The sequence below is a fragment of the Carassius gibelio genome, chromosome B20 (genome assembly GCF_023724105.1).
Source record: "Carassius gibelio isolate Cgi1373 ecotype wild population from Czech Republic chromosome B20, carGib1.2-hapl.c, whole genome shotgun sequence".
In the NCBI taxonomy this organism is placed as follows: domain Eukaryota; kingdom Metazoa; phylum Chordata; class Actinopteri; order Cypriniformes; family Cyprinidae; genus Carassius; species Carassius gibelio.
The window spans coordinates 1,831,093-1,846,929 of NC_068415.1; the positions used below are offsets into that span (position 1 = coordinate 1,831,093).

Below are 15,837 nucleotides of genomic sequence, written 5' to 3' on the forward strand. Positions count from 1 at the left end.
TGAATTACTGTTAAGTCCAGTAAAAACAAATACTAGCATTATGCAATTTACGGTTCGCATTTTTACTGTCTGGAAAGAGAATACACATTTTAGATTTCTTTTTCTGTAGGTTTTGTATTCTGCAATCAAATCGAGCCCTGAACACAATCCTCCATGCAACTTATATGCATTATTTCTTCCATCATTTAGTAGGCTATATGATTAAAAACCTTGTTTTCCATTTTTTTTTTAATTTGACAGAATCAGGAAGAATGCATTGCAAATCAAATGAAATCAGTAGAATTAACGTAATTAATCTTGGCACTACAGAGATAGCACAGAAGAACACAAAAGTAGCATTTAGATATATTTACAGACTGTTTGACGAGGCGTAGGAGGTGGCATGAATGCAATTAAATCCTTTGTGATAATGCTATGAGATTAATGCTTTGAATAAATGAAATAAAATATTAAATTATTTAAATAAAAACTAAAACCGCCAGTAGGTGGCGGCAAAACACAGTCTGTCACTGAATCATTCATTCAACTGATTTGTTCAAACAGCCGATCATGGACAGATTCATTCATAAAAAAACAAAAAACAAATGTGGCTCAGCTGTGATTTCTTGAGGAAGAGAGCAAAACAGTGTTGCAACATCGCTAAAATAACTGTAAGAAGCTGTTTTACTGTGAATATAGAACAGCTATGTGTTTTACATTGCTTTAAAAAATGAGTTTGAATGACCATTTTTGAGCAGAAGCATGTTCTGTGCTCTAAACTATTACAGTGAACAACACAGAGGAAACCAACATCATTTATTATGCATTTCAAGTTTTATATTACACACAACATTGTTAATGTAAAGGGGATGGTGGTTTTACAGAGGAGATGCTTTTTGTCATTTTATTTCAACAAAGGAGGATGCCATCCCCCTGCAATTCGAGCCCTGGTCTTGACCATATAATACTGAGGCTTCAGGTTTCTGTGTGATTCAGGAAACCATAGTCCAAAACTCCTTCATATAGGAAAGCATCGTTTACAATACAAGCGTAGGCTACTATTAAACTATACAGTACATATCGTTAGAAAATAAACCCAGACAGATCAGTAAAACAGAGAAAGTGTACAATACAGAGTTCGAATAAAATCAGACATGTGATCATTCATCTAGGTCAACCATAATATATTGTGACTATTTTGTTACGATGTTTAATAAACGCAGCTCTCTTTACTTCTGTTGTCGTTTTCAAAGCGTGGCCAGGTCCAACATATAAAATCATTCCAGAGTGTTCTTATTTTATTAAAACGCACCTCTAAATGAACATGACTTTGGGTCTTTGCAGATGTATTTTCATATAAACGCAACAGAATTTAAACGACATTCAATGTGGGCTAGCCACAAGCAGATTAGCACCAATCACGTGATCCACGAAGAAAAGCCAAATTTCACTTCTCTCTGCACTGCATGTCTCTTCTGAAGTAAGCGGTTTCAACGGTCTGGCTAAGAAACGAAGCTTTACAAAGCACTGAATCAAATGAACCAGTTACTTCATAAAATGTGTCGAGGCGGAGTCGAAGCGCTATAGACCGGCGCCATCTACTGGTCAAACGGTGTAAGTGCGAACGAAAAAGCAGCCACTACATGCAAATGTTTTCATTAAAGTGTGCAATAAACAATTAAATAGCCTTAAATTTGAAAATTCTGTAAAATATGATTTATTGATTTGTGCGTTATTACGCAACATTAAAGGAAGAGTAGGTGATTCGGTTTAAAATTATTATTTGTTACGCGCAGACATGATACTCTTCAGTCGGTTACACTACGCTATTGCAGAGCGAGCGAGCGGGAGCGAAATATTATTATTATTGTAATATTCAACGCACTGTTATATGCGCATTATACTGTAATGTCTTCTCACCGGTGAATGAGACATGATGTCATCCAACAGCGTTGCAGTCAACCCTCCACCAATGGCGTGTCTCTATTTAGCCTCTTGAAGGCGTGGCTTAGGAGAGTGATTATGCACAGAGGGTGGGATATTATGCTTTCAACACTAGTCTTTCTGATAACACCTACCCTGCCTTAAAATATCATTCTCTTTTATTGCATCATATACGCATCAATTATTTGAATTGCAGACATGCCAATCTTGGGACATTTTTGTGTGTATATATATATATATATATATATATATATATATATAAAGAAAAAAACTCCAGTACACTTCTATATAGGGCTGGGCAACATGAGCAAAAATTCATATCTTTTTTTATATTTTGGCTGATTTGCAGTATATGGTAGCCTATAAATCTTGGTGTTTTGTTTTTGGATTAAACAAATAAAGTGATTAAGCATGTAGGAGCAAAAAAGGGTTAAAATCACATTACGCTGTAACATTGCAATCAAAAAAAAAAAAAAAATATTTCAAAGCAGAAAAAATTAAGTTACTAACTTAAAAATGAAAATAATAAAATGCAAAGACTAATTAAGTCTTTTGGATATTTTGATTACCCCATTACACTTTACTGTTAGTGCTATCACACATATACGTAAAATGTGTACTTGACTCAGAGTTATTGCTCTGTTTGGCGCTCGTTCTGAAAGAAGTCTGTGGAGTTCAGTGAAGAATCGCTAAAGCAGAAGCTCGTGCACATCTTTTCTGTTTGTTTTGAATACTGCGCGTGGACAGAGACGTCACTCGATTTCTGCACAGTTCAGAGTGACAAATCGTACCAGCGTACTTTCAGGTCAAAATGCATACAGACTGGCAGTTCTGCAATTGAATAAATTAATTAGAAATGAACCTACATCATAAAACTGACCCAAAGTCAACTATTAGAAACTCCTTCATTGGTTCACGAGATCACAATCTAGCAGCATATTTTGTATCGTTTCAAAACCCCCAAAAAAAGTATGACTGGAAACATTTGCTGATACCACGTGACTCGGTGAGTTTGATTCAAGCCTCACGAAGCAGTGTTTTTCTGACAACAGATTTATACAGTCTAGCTGCAAACATGTACCGCGTCGAAATACATGATATATTTATAGATTTAATATAACTGCACTACTTTCTCACAACCATGCATTAATTATAAAAACCATTAAAAAAAAAATGTACACATTTTGAAATACTCACCACCGTGGGTTTTTACTTTCTTTAGGCTAGTGTTAATCTTAAACCTTGGTTGAGATACTAAGGCTGTCCCGCACACATCCGCTAGAGGGCGATGTCAGCTCGTGCAGTCTGAAGCGGTTCATGCATTCATTAATGCATCTAAAAACCCAGCATTCTGCAGTTTTAATAACTGCATACCAGGAAAATGAACATATTTGAAGAAAACCCTTAAATAAGGATGGAAAGACGGGTTAACCGGCAGTGTTGCATGAGTTTGTCTTTGTAAAAATGATTAAGTGTTGTTTGTTTGATCAGTCCTTGGTTGCTTTCCAGCATTGAACAGTCAGCCAATCAGATGAGGAGCTCTTCATTTACGGGCGGAGTCATAATTTGCCACAAACCAATCACACGTCTCCTTGATGGCTGAGGGGGGAAAAAGCAAAGCTATAAAGATTCTTTTTTATATATATATATACCACTATTGGAAAAACATTTAGTAATTGCATGTGTGTGAGAAGATCACCAGCTCTGAATGGCGTGAACTCGAAGTCTGGCAGGTATTTGCGTAGTTTGGCATTACTGGCCGTTTTCTTGAACTGACCGTCTGCTTTACTAGTGTCAAACTGAGAGCGCTTAGTTTAGGGTCAATCAGTTTAGAGAGTTAATTCATCCCCAACAGGAAAACTCTGTCATTGAAGGTCTCCTGTTCTGATGCTTTTTCTGTTTGTTTATGTGTGAAAAGGATACGATCACATCACCTTCAAAGCCCAAAGCTTCAACCACAGCGTCCGCAGCAAACTTTATGGACACCTCATCTTCCTCTCCAACTAGAGATGAACAAATAAAGACAACCGATAACAATTAAAGCATCTCATATTTAAGTAACTACACATTTAAATACATTTTATTCTATACATGCAAATCGGTTTATATCAATAAATACACAAAATTATACTGACATGACAATAATGTGTTTACTGTAGTACTTTAGTATTAAATTTCTTTAATGTTCTTAGTCTTTGCTTACACAAGTTTAAATGCTGGATATGGTTCATTGTCTAACCTAAATAGCGAAATACTAATAGTATACAAATAAAGATTGTATGCATAATGTAGGACTTTTAATTATTAAAAAAACTGGATAGCACGGGGACTTTTATTTTGAAGTTTGTATGCTTACTACATCCAGCTACTCATTTAAAAAGAAGATGGAACTAAAACAAGAACTCTTAACCTTCATCTAAAAACATTTTATCTTCCAAAATTGTTTGATTTTTGCTTTTTGAAATGTTATAATCTATCACAGAATTAGTTTCCATGACTGAATTCAATAAATTCAAATCTTAGAATTCTAATTTTAAATGTAGCAACTTTTTTCCCGCTCTGGATTCTCAGCTTACATCTCATAAATGGTGAGTGTTTTTCTCAGGATTCTGAGTTTATGTTGCAGCAGTTTTCTATTTCAGTGAAGGTGTAACACAAAAGCCTTCTGAAAATGTATTGTGACAAATGTAAGAACACTTTTTTTTAAAAGAGTTTTTTTACACTAATAAAACCAGGATGCTTCTCTCTCATCCAATTATAAGGCATATTCAACACGTGCACATTTTACATGTCTCCTCCATGCATTTTGTTTTTTTTAGAAGTGAGCACTTCTTATCTTTCTCACTACAAACACACACACACACACACACACACACACACACAAAAATACATTTCCTGTTGGTCTTTTAGCACATCAAAATAACTTATGCATACTGACGAAGCAGTCAGAGCGTCTAAACAACACTCTCTAGTAAAGTACAGCAAATAATAATACAATTTCCATCTCACAATTTAGACTTTTTCCTCAAAGTTCTGAATATACATATTTCAATTGTTTGTTTTGTTTCTCCTAAATAAAATATGAAGACAGTTGCACCTTTTTTTACTCAATTAATTTCATCACAATTGGAATTAGTGAGATAAGACCTGGTTTCACAGACAGTGTTTAGACTAAGCCAGGATTAGGCCATAGTTCAATTAAGACATTTAAGTGATATTTATAAACGTGCCTTAGAGAAAAAACCACAACATCACTGCTGAGCATCTTGAGACTAAACAAAGCCACATATATATATTTTAAGATCAGTCAGCGCGAGTTTCTATCATTTGAAACAGCTCACTTAAATTTTAGTCTAGCCTAATGGTGGGAAAACTTTTATTTTGAAAGATGAAGCTCATGATTATGGAAAGGGGCGTGACATTTCCTACGAGTGCTTGCTGTGTTCGGCCAATCACAATGCACTGGCTCAGTTGGCCAATCAGAGCAGACTGCACTTGTCAGAAGGAGGGGCTTTGTAGAAAATGATGTGTTTGAGAGAGGCGGGTCTTAGAAGACCTACAATAATGTACAGTTTTTGAAAGATAATGTGTTTTTTTGAACATTAAAGCATGTCAACATATTCTGTTACACCAAATAATGATCTTATTAAGTACCTGAGAGAATGATGGGCTCCACCTCGTCGTACTCCCTCAGAACCCACAGAAACAGACGAGCCAGATCCAGAGAATAGATGAACTGACGCAGAGCACGACCCGAACCCCAGACCTGCAGAGGTTTACCTTCCTCTACAACACACACACACACACACACATTAACCCTGTGAACACGTGAGACGCTCTGAATGTGACTGTGAGAGTTAAACATGTCTCACTCTTGGCCAGGTACGTCTTGTGGATCAGTCCCGGCAGGACATGTCCGTTCTCAATGTTGAAGTTATCGTGGGGTCCGAATACATTCGTGGGGATGACGGCTGTGTATCGCCGTCCATACTGCTGAAATAACGCCCTAATAGACACACACACACACACACAGGTTTATAAACTTATGAAACATAAATAAGCACTTCCCCTATAATTAATATAATAATAAATATATAGTTTTCATGGCAATTATGCACACTCATCACAAAATCTCATTGCTATAGTCAAATAAGTTATCAAATAATTATATGCATAAAAAAAATAAAACAATTCAAAGTGCAAAATATTATTTATAGTGCTGTCAGATTATTAATAGCGATTAAATCACATTCAAAATAAGTTTTAGTTAACATTATGTGTGTATGTATGGTGTTTATTAATTATGTATACATAAACACACACATAAACAGTATATATTTAGAAAATATTTGAATATATGTTTATATAAAACTATTTAATATATAAACACAACATGTTTTTGTATTTATATAAACATAATAATAAATATACACGGTACACACACACAGAATATGTTAACATAATTTAACTTATTTTGGATGCGAGTAATCATTTGACATTATTGTTTATTATGTTGCATTTGGTGTATTATGATTTAAATACAACAATTATTTCAGTATTTTTCCTGTATCAAGACAATGAGGATCAGAATGTTCTTGATATTTACATGCGTCAGGTTCTTCTGCAATAAAATCATACTGCATACGAGTTTATCAGTAATATGACTTCTGCATTTCGGCCCAAAAGAAGGAAGGAAGTGGTGTGTGGCCAAATATGGTGTTCCATACTTGGAATAATTATATATTATGAAACTGAGAGTTCCTTGATTCTGATTGGCCGAGCCGCGTTCAAAGCTGTTGTAAATCACTCTACAAACATACACCTTTGTTTACTTCTGTGCGTTGCTTGGCAACTACTTTGTTGGAATCACAACTGTTTGTGAGGAACTACATTATTTGGTGGAAGAATACTGTTTTTATTAATTTCATTACACTTTATTTGCTCTGTTTTATTCTGTGAAACCTTATGTATATGGAATAACAGTTTTATAAAAGCCCAGTGAAGCCGTTTATAACAGCTAAGGAGCTTCACGTCATGAAGTACAAATCAGGAGCTAAATTCAGAGAAAATTAACATTTATATCTAACATAATTAAAATATGAAAATGTGTTTAAAACCCATGATTGGCTGATGAGAAAAATTGGACCTCTTTTGAAATGTGATCCAGATCCAAATGCTTTAACGGGATACACCCAGAAAAAATAAAAAAAAGCTCATGACCTATGAACTCTGACCTGTTCTGGACGTCAATCATGCGTTTGGCGTAAGCATAACCGAAATTAGTCTCATGAGGAGGACCGCTGTGGATCTGAAACAGAGCGAGAAGCAAACATCTCTCAAATCAAATCATAAAACAACTCAAACTGATCTTGATCAAATAAACTGATTGTGTGTTGATCGTAAATGAGGAAAAATTGCCTTTAAAAGAATGCTACAGTGTGTGTGTGTGTGTGTGTGTGTGTGTGTGTGTATCTACCATGGTCTCATCTATAGGGTAGGTGGTTTTATCAGGAAAGATACAGGTGGAAAGGCAAGAAACGACCTTCACCACGTCGAACTCATGAGCCGCCTGCAGCACGTTATCATTAATAAACACATTATTCCTCTGAAAACAAACAAATGTGGTTAACACACAGTTTAATTACTCAACACGAACATATGTCCAACATTTTATATTCCCGTTGTTAATAATTACCCAGAAGTCCAGGTTCTGTCTCATGTTTCTGAAGAGTCCTCCCACCATCGCGGCCAAATGAATGACGTGCGTCGGACGATGTTTCTGAAAGACCGCTCTCGTCTCTTCAGCGCTCCTAAAGCAGCAAATGGACAACAGGCGATAAAATAAAAGATTTCTGCAATCCCAAGAAACAGTGTGTTCATGTGCGTTTCTTTCTAATAACTTCACTAATAACTGCATTAGAATGTGTTGACGAAATCTGAAATGTAGTGTTTTGTAAAGTTTGCAGCTTCAGATGTTCTGCCGTTCGTTTACATTGTTTCTAGATTATTGTGACGAGTGATCAGATGCATTTTAAATAACTGCTAAAAGCCTAGTTGGCCAACGGTTCGACTGCAGCGAAGAAGTCTTGAGACCTTCCATGTGTGGAGTTGCTTTTCTCTAATAATTCTGCTCTAAAACACTAAAGAATGGTTTCAAAACGTCCTGCAAGAGCGACTTCTTCCATCGATCCATGGCCAGGCAACTCCCCAGATCTCAATCCCAGAGAGAACCTGTGGTCAGTCCTCAAAAGATGAGTGGACAAGCACACAAATTGTGTCAAGAATGTAAAAATAAGGCAAGAATGGATCGCCATCAGTCAGGATTTGGTCCAGAAGCTAATATCCAGCATGCATGAGTGAACTGCAGAAGCGTCCAGCCCCCTACACTAGCTAAAAACCTAAATATGTATTGATGATCACCTTTTAAGGTTTAAAAGTGACAGAACTACAGTGAACTACGCTTCTAATAAACAGGAGTTATCGTTCTTGGTGTCAACAGTTCATTGTTGCAAATACTTACATGACACGCACTTGTAAAATGTAAAGTGCATGGTTTTTAATATGTGGTTTATGGTTTAATGGTGGTGTTGTATGACTGTGACGTCTGATGAGTGTTTGACCAGGAGCTCTTACATAAGATTAGCATCTTTGGATGACAGGAATATCCATGTTTCTTCTTCTCTCGCTCCGCTCTCCTCTTTTACAACATGCTCTATCGCTCGCCCCACCAGCCCACTGCCGCCCGTCACCAACACACGCATCGGCCCGACTGACCCGACCGACCCGTTCATCTGACAGAGAGAGAGAGAGAGAGAGAGAAAAGGTGTGTTGAGCAGTGTTGGGGGTAATGCATTACAAGTAACTCAAGTTATGTAATCGGATTACTTTTTAAAGTAACTAGTAAAGTAATGCATTACTTTTTTATGCATTGAGTTTAATATCTGACTTTTTTCAAATAAGTAACTCCAGTTAAGAATAAATGTCAACATGCATTTATTAATCTCACCCACACAAAAAAAGATTAGTTAGCAGCGCAAGGTTGTGGGTTCGATTCCCAAGGAACATATGTTAGTTAAAAAATGTTAGCCTGAATGCACTGAAAGTTGCTTTGGATAAAAGCTTCTACTAAATGTGTAAATACATAAATTATATTCAATAAAAAGAAGGTAATTGCAACTTTTATTCTCACAATTCGGCGATATAAGCATTTATACATTCATATCTTACATTTATGACACGCAATTGCGAGTTATAATTAATTGTAAAAAATTATCGGAATTGCAAGTTTATATCTCGCAATTGTGAATTTATTTCTTAGGACTGCGAATTATAAAGTCAGAATTACGAGATATAAACTCGCAATTGCTAGTTAGAATTAAAATAAAAAGAATTCTCGGAATTGCGAGTTTATAACTTGCAATTCTCAGAAATAAAATCACAATTGTGAGATATAAACTAAATTCTGAGTTTTTCTCCCCCACAACTACGAGTTTTTATCTCGCAATTCTAACTTTATAACTTGCAATTCTACGAAATAAAGTCACAGTTGCAAGATATAAACTCGCAATTTCGAGATTTTTTTTAAATTTATTAATTATAACTAGCAATTGCAAGTTTTTATCTCACAATTTTGACTTTATAACGCAATTGCAATTCTGAGAAGTCAGAACTAAGAGATTATATAATTACTAAAAAAAAAATTCTCGGAATTGAACTCGCAATTCTGACTTTATAACTAGGAATTCTGAGAAATAAAGTCACAGTTGCGTGATATAAACTCGCAATTACCTTGTTTTATTTTGTATTTAGTGGCAGAAACAGGCTTCCATACTTTCACAATTTTAAAAGAGGAAATAATAAAAAGCTACTCAAAAGTAACGTAACTCATCACCTTCCATAAAAAGTGACTAAGTTACGTAATTAGTTACTTTTAAGGGAGTAATGCAATATTGTAGTGCGTTACTTTTAGAAGTAACTTTCCACAAAAAAAGCAGATGATAATTTCAAGGGTTAACATATGTGCATTTGTAAATCTATCTATGCAACCATTCATCCATCTATACACACTCTTACAGTGGTGAATGATGATACAATGTTCACACTATTACAGTATCATAATGGCAATATATCGGCTGTTCTTTGTTACTGTAGTCTCTTGTTAAAACAGTGTCATGGTATTGTCATCTGATAAGTCAGATTGCATTGATGTGCCACAGCAGCACAACAGTGAGTTTCTAGGGGTATATATGATTTCCGTTCCTCCCAACAGCTCACAATGAACCACATACAGCGGAATCTGTCAGAGGTATATCAAGTTAAACACCGACACACCCTTTATTTCAGTATGACAACTCATCAGTTTGAGGTGTCAGCTTCTGCAGTGGAGCATGACCCCCAAACACTTGGATTTTCATGCATCGAGATCCTTCGTGTCATTTCCATCGATGCGTGATGACGCCATAAAACATCACAAAATCACAGCACTCAATGCTCAATTAAGTAACTTTATGAACTCATTTGAAACTCAGTTTGTGATTAACAGTGCGTGAAGTGTCTGGAAACAGCAGATCGAGAGCATGAGCGAGCGAGTATGAATCGAGTTCAGAGTTGATGAAATCAATGATTTACCTGCTCTCTGCGGCGTCGCTGTAGATAAAGTCCGTTTCTTGTAAACTCGGTTCACTCGGTGACCATATTATCCTCGCGTGCGCGCAGCTGTTTTGCTAATGCAAAATCAACTCCTATCTGCTTGAATAGGAAAATACCTAAATGCCATGAACTGTATGTGAAGCTGTTTTAAATAACATATTTCTAATCCGCAATAAAACCCGACTTAAGCTGTCCTCTATGTTGTTTCCTGCGCTCGAATAGCGGTATAGGCGTAAGTTTCCGGTTGGTCCGGTCATCGCGCACGCGCACCGCGAGTTCTCAAGACACTGGCTTCTTCTGTGTAAACCGGAGCAGACGCACAGACGCGCTGAATGAAGCAGTTCGTGATTTATCCCACATTGTACAAAGACGTCATTAACCTGTTAACTGCCACATGGCCCCTCGGTGGGCCGCTTACGTTTATCTCACTATATTACAATTAAATCTTAAAATAAACATGACAAGCTATATGTCGTTGGAAAGGTCTATGACTCCTTAATAGATTTTTTACCAATCGTTTTTGTTAAAAATGATGTAGGCAAAGAGTGCATCTCAAAAACTTTTCTGACCTTTGTCAAAAAAAAAAAAAAAAAGTCTTCTTTGTTGTATTTTTCTCTATCAAAAATCATAAGAAATTATATACCACTTGAAAACTTAAAATCTAAAAATTCATCCTTTGAAACCCATTTTAAATTCAAACATTGCATTACCATGAAAATGGTACATCAAAATAATGTTACACAATGTTTTCAGTCATGAATTATAACAATTTAGGTTTGGATCATGCACTTTCAAGACTATGTACCAAAATGTGAGTGACCTATTAAAGTTTAACTATTTTTTATTCCCTATTTTGTGTCTTCTTTATTGTTCATAACTACAGCTGATCATGTTTTAGTTACTGTAGTGTACTATTTGTGTTTGTATGACACAAAGTATAACAAATATATTCATAAACATGATAATTATTCTAACATTCAGTCACAACCACACACATCACCAAGTAACCTTTGACCTCAGAACAAAAGTAAGGCGAGGGTTAATGACCAGACTCCATAAACACTGTAATTTTAGTGCAATTCTAAGGCAAAATAAATATATTTATATCATGACTATGTTCAACCCAAAAAAAAAAAAAAATATATATATATATATATATATATACTTAAAAAAAATATTAAAAAATTATATTATTGTTAGTAGTAAATTAAAATATTAAACACCATAAGAAATAATAGTATTGTAAATTTTCACTTTAAAAATAAGAAAAATAGAATAACAATAATAACAACAAATAATAATACTGTTGAAATTTTTACCTTAAAAGGAACATTTTTAATAAAATAATAATAATAATATAGGCTTTTGCGTCTACACTCTTCATATACTCTTTTCACTTGCACCGTTCCCATATTTGATCTAATTCTGGATCATACGCATCGCATTTTAAGCGTTTGTTGCATGTAGTGCATGTAAAAGTAGGAAATAAAGAGCATATGTATCCATGTCTCCCAGTATCAGATATATCAGATTTTGGGCTTATTGCTAATCTAAGTCATTCATCACACACTAAATCAACAAGCTCGTCATGTAGCTACACTTCTTGTATTTCATTTGTGCAACACAAGGTGTCACCTACACGCCCTCATCATTACCCTGCGGACTAAGAAATGTAGAAATATAGAAATAAATAAATACATAAATAAATAAAAATGAATGTAAAAAAATACAATACGTAAGGAAATAAAAGTATATAAATATATATATAGATATATATAGATCATGTTGTAATTAGTTTAAATGCGCATTGGATAGGAGTCTGTCAAGAGAACGCATATTTAAATGTTGCATGTATCATCTCTGTTGATGACATTAAACATTAAAAGTCAATGCTGTTTTAAAAATAGTTATTATTTTTAGACTTTTGTACATTGTGATACTGATTCACAACATAGCAGCAGAAATAGTGCATGATTAAATGAATCAATCTGAAGATTTTAAATATACAGATAATTAGATAATTAGATTCAAAACAAAAAAAGAGAAAAAATAATAATAACATTTCCATCACTATGAAATTGTTTGTACTTGTGTTGTTTAAAGAATGGTTTGGTATACACGTGGTAGATGCAAAATAAAAATATAATGCAAAGTTTCTCTAGCGCTAGTCATATTTTTCATTATATCGTCCTTAAATTTGAAACCTAACTAGATTTATGGATTTATCCATTGTATTTTCTAGGTTGCTAATGCACACACTTATTTAGCAATTTGGTATTTTGCATAAACTACATTTCATAATACTTACCTTATTGTATTGTTTTTATTAATATTTATTGTGTATATTAATTTTGAAACTTGAATATAAAGTATATAAAAGTATATTTTTTATTTTTAATAGCAATATATGACAAAGATTTTCATTTCCAAACAAGTTTTGTACTCGTAAGTAATCATAGCCATTGTGTGGGTTTGCACGTGATTGTGTGTGAAAAGATCACAGCAGTCAATGAATCTTTTGAACTGTTTAATAAACAATGTTCAGCTCCACTGTAACGTCCAGAGTAACCTTTGACCTCAGAACAAAAGGAGGGTGAGGGGGTTTATTAATTTGACTTCATAAATACAGTAATAAGACCATGAGCGTAAACCTGTGACGACAAACATCTCTGCATTCAGCACAATCTCCCATAATCCTCTCTGTCATGTGTGTGTGTGTGTGTGTGTGTGTGTGTGTGCTGGACGCAGGTCACAGTGCTCTGCTCATGGATTTTCTTCCCTTTTTATCAGACATAGAATCATATTTCATATCTGCTTTTATATTATTTTTTAATCTAAGTTTTTGCTAATGGATTATGGAGTTTTGAGATTCAAACCTAAACGCTCCTGCTGTGAAATACTGTAGTAACTATTTTATCTTCTTTTCTTTCGTTTTAGCTTTTATTTGTATTTTTTACACATTGTTCTGTACAGATGAGGACGTGAAGGTGTGGCCATGACAGATCGGGGTGTGCAGAGATGAGGAGAAGCCAAACATACAAACATCTGTCTGTCCAGAGCACATCCGGCTCATATTTCACCTCAAAATACAATTAAAAATATTATTATTATTTTTTTAAATGAAAGCCCTTTTTATGTATATCTTAAAATGGTAATTTTAATGGCAATTTATATTATTATTTTTTTACTTTTTCTTTACTTTCTTTATGTTAAAATTATAATTTTAAGGGTCTTTTTTATATCACGATAATATGTTTAAAATTCAAAATCCAATAAAACTATTTAAAACAATATTTGGGCTATTATAGTCACTTTAGGACCATATTTATTTGTTATTTCTTTTTTATCTTATTTTTTTTTCACGAAAATACTAATTTTTTAATTATTATTTATTTTATTAAATTAAATTTCAATTAAAAATATTAAAAATAATATGTGCGCCATTGGGGTCATTTTCATGCTATTTTTTATTTAATCTCAACATTATGTTCTACCCTCAAAATCCAATTAAAATATTTAAAATAATATCTGGGCAATGGTCATTTATATATATATATATATATATATATATATATATATATATATATATATATTTAAATCATGATATTATGTATTATATGTAAACAGACCTTTATTTTATTTTCGGGGTAAACTCTCAAATTCACATTTCCTCTTTTTATTTTTTTTATTTTGTGGTGAAATATAACCCGGACACTTCTTCATGAGATTCTCTCTGTTTATTTCTCCCTCCTTTATTGTCTGTCTCTAGTTTCTCACTGATACGCCTCCTAGAGGCAGGAATGAGCACCGAGTATCAATATTGTGTGTTTGGCAGTGTGATATAGACATTACAAGCACCAAACTAAATCAGTGTGTGTCTAAATGAGGCCGTCTGGATGCTTGTGTGAGCATATGCAAGAATTTAAAGGCGAAGCACGTAATATTCTGGATGTTAAACACTTTCTGACTCAACAATTATGTATTAAAGTTCAGTGTGTGCGAGTTCAGAAAGTGCATTTTTACACATAATTTACACCCTTCACATTTACCGCAGGTAGTTTACTATGAGGGGCACTTGTGTTGAGATGTACACAATAGTGTATAAAACAACTGTGATAAATGAACTCATACACACTCACACACACACACGCACACACACACACACACACACAGATTGATGCATGTGATCAGTGAGGACAGATGTTTTCTATTTCAAAAGGCAGTACAATACTTACAAACCCTTATTCAAATAAATAACAAATAAATTAATCTTATAAAATCAGACGGACCGGTCTACAAGTCAGTCAAGTTAGAAAACAGAAACGGACACATTCACATGCACGCTAGAAACCAAAGCAGGACAGTCACTATCATGTGAGGACGGATGGTTTATCTATTCAGAAACATTCAGAAATCATGGGGATGGTGGATTTGACCTTAGCGCGGAGTGGAAGGCGAGCGCGACAGGAAGAGGCTTGTCGAGGACGTTTGTCGAGTGAGTCATGTGTGGGCGCTAAGTGTGAATGCTAATGTGTGTGTATGTGCTATAGCACCCCGTCCATGAAGCTGGTGTCGAGGTGCTGGATCAGCACACGCATGAAGCTCATCTCTTTCCTGGTGTTCTCGAAGATGATGCGCGGGTCGTCCGACTGGCAGCGCAGGCAGTTTGGCGCCATCACCATCGCCAGATTACTGACGTCCATCTTAGTCATGGACACGCTGGAGGCTTGAGCAAATACCTGTGATGGAAAACAGACAGATCTCTTCATGTCTGTTAATATAGTTGATGAGATGAACAGATGAACGTGTAGTTTGACAAACTATCTAAGTATGATAGATATATAGTCAGATAGACAGACAGACACACACACACACAGAGAAAGAGAGTCAGAAAGACAGACAGAGAGACAGACAGATTTAGGGGAAGTCGTGGCCTAATGGTTAGAGAGTCGGACTCACAATTGTAAGGTTGTGAGTTTGAGTCTCGGGCCGGCAGGAATTGTAGGTGGGGGAGTGCGTGTACAGTTCTCTCTCCACCCTCAATACCACGACTTAGGTGTCCTTGAGCAAGGCACTGAACCCCCAAATGCTCCCCGGGCGCCGCAGCATAAATGGCTGCCCACTGCTCCGGGTGTGTGCTCACAGTGTGTGTGTGTGTGTCTGTGTGTTCACTGCTCTGTGTGTGTGCACTTCGGATGGGTTAAATGCAGAGCACGAATTCTGAGTATGGGTCACCATACTTGGCTGAATGTCACGTCACTTTCA

At 35.2% G+C, this 15,837-nt stretch overlaps 2 protein-coding genes across 2 annotated transcripts in view; both read right to left on the reverse strand.

Moving 5' to 3' along the window:
• Positions 1–776: 776 nt before the first annotated feature.
• Positions 777–10,822, reverse strand: LOC127984039 (GDP-L-fucose synthase). Its single transcript, XM_052586509.1, has 10 exons — positions 10,552–10,822; positions 8,557–8,714; positions 7,619–7,733; positions 7,400–7,528; positions 7,158–7,231; positions 5,796–5,929; positions 5,578–5,709; positions 3,847–3,926; positions 3,623–3,722; positions 777–3,522 (listed from the first exon to the last, which is right to left on the reverse strand). Exons 2-10 carry the CDS (start codon positions 8,712–8,714, stop codon positions 3,467–3,469), a joined length of 978 nt encoding a protein of 325 aa, XP_052442469.1. The 5' UTR covers positions 10,552–10,822; the 3' UTR covers positions 777–3,466.
• Positions 10,823–14,763: 3,941 nt separating this feature from the next.
• The window catches only part of arhgap39 (Rho GTPase activating protein 39), a 41,704-nt gene continuing 40,630 nt past the window's right edge, over positions 14,764–15,837 (reverse strand). Inside the window, exon 11 of the mRNA XM_052586511.1 lies at positions 14,764–15,311. Within this exon, the coding sequence (XP_052442471.1) occupies positions 15,117–15,311 (195 nt within the window). The 3' untranslated portion in view covers positions 14,764–15,116. The remainder of the gene's footprint in view (positions 15,312–15,837) is intronic.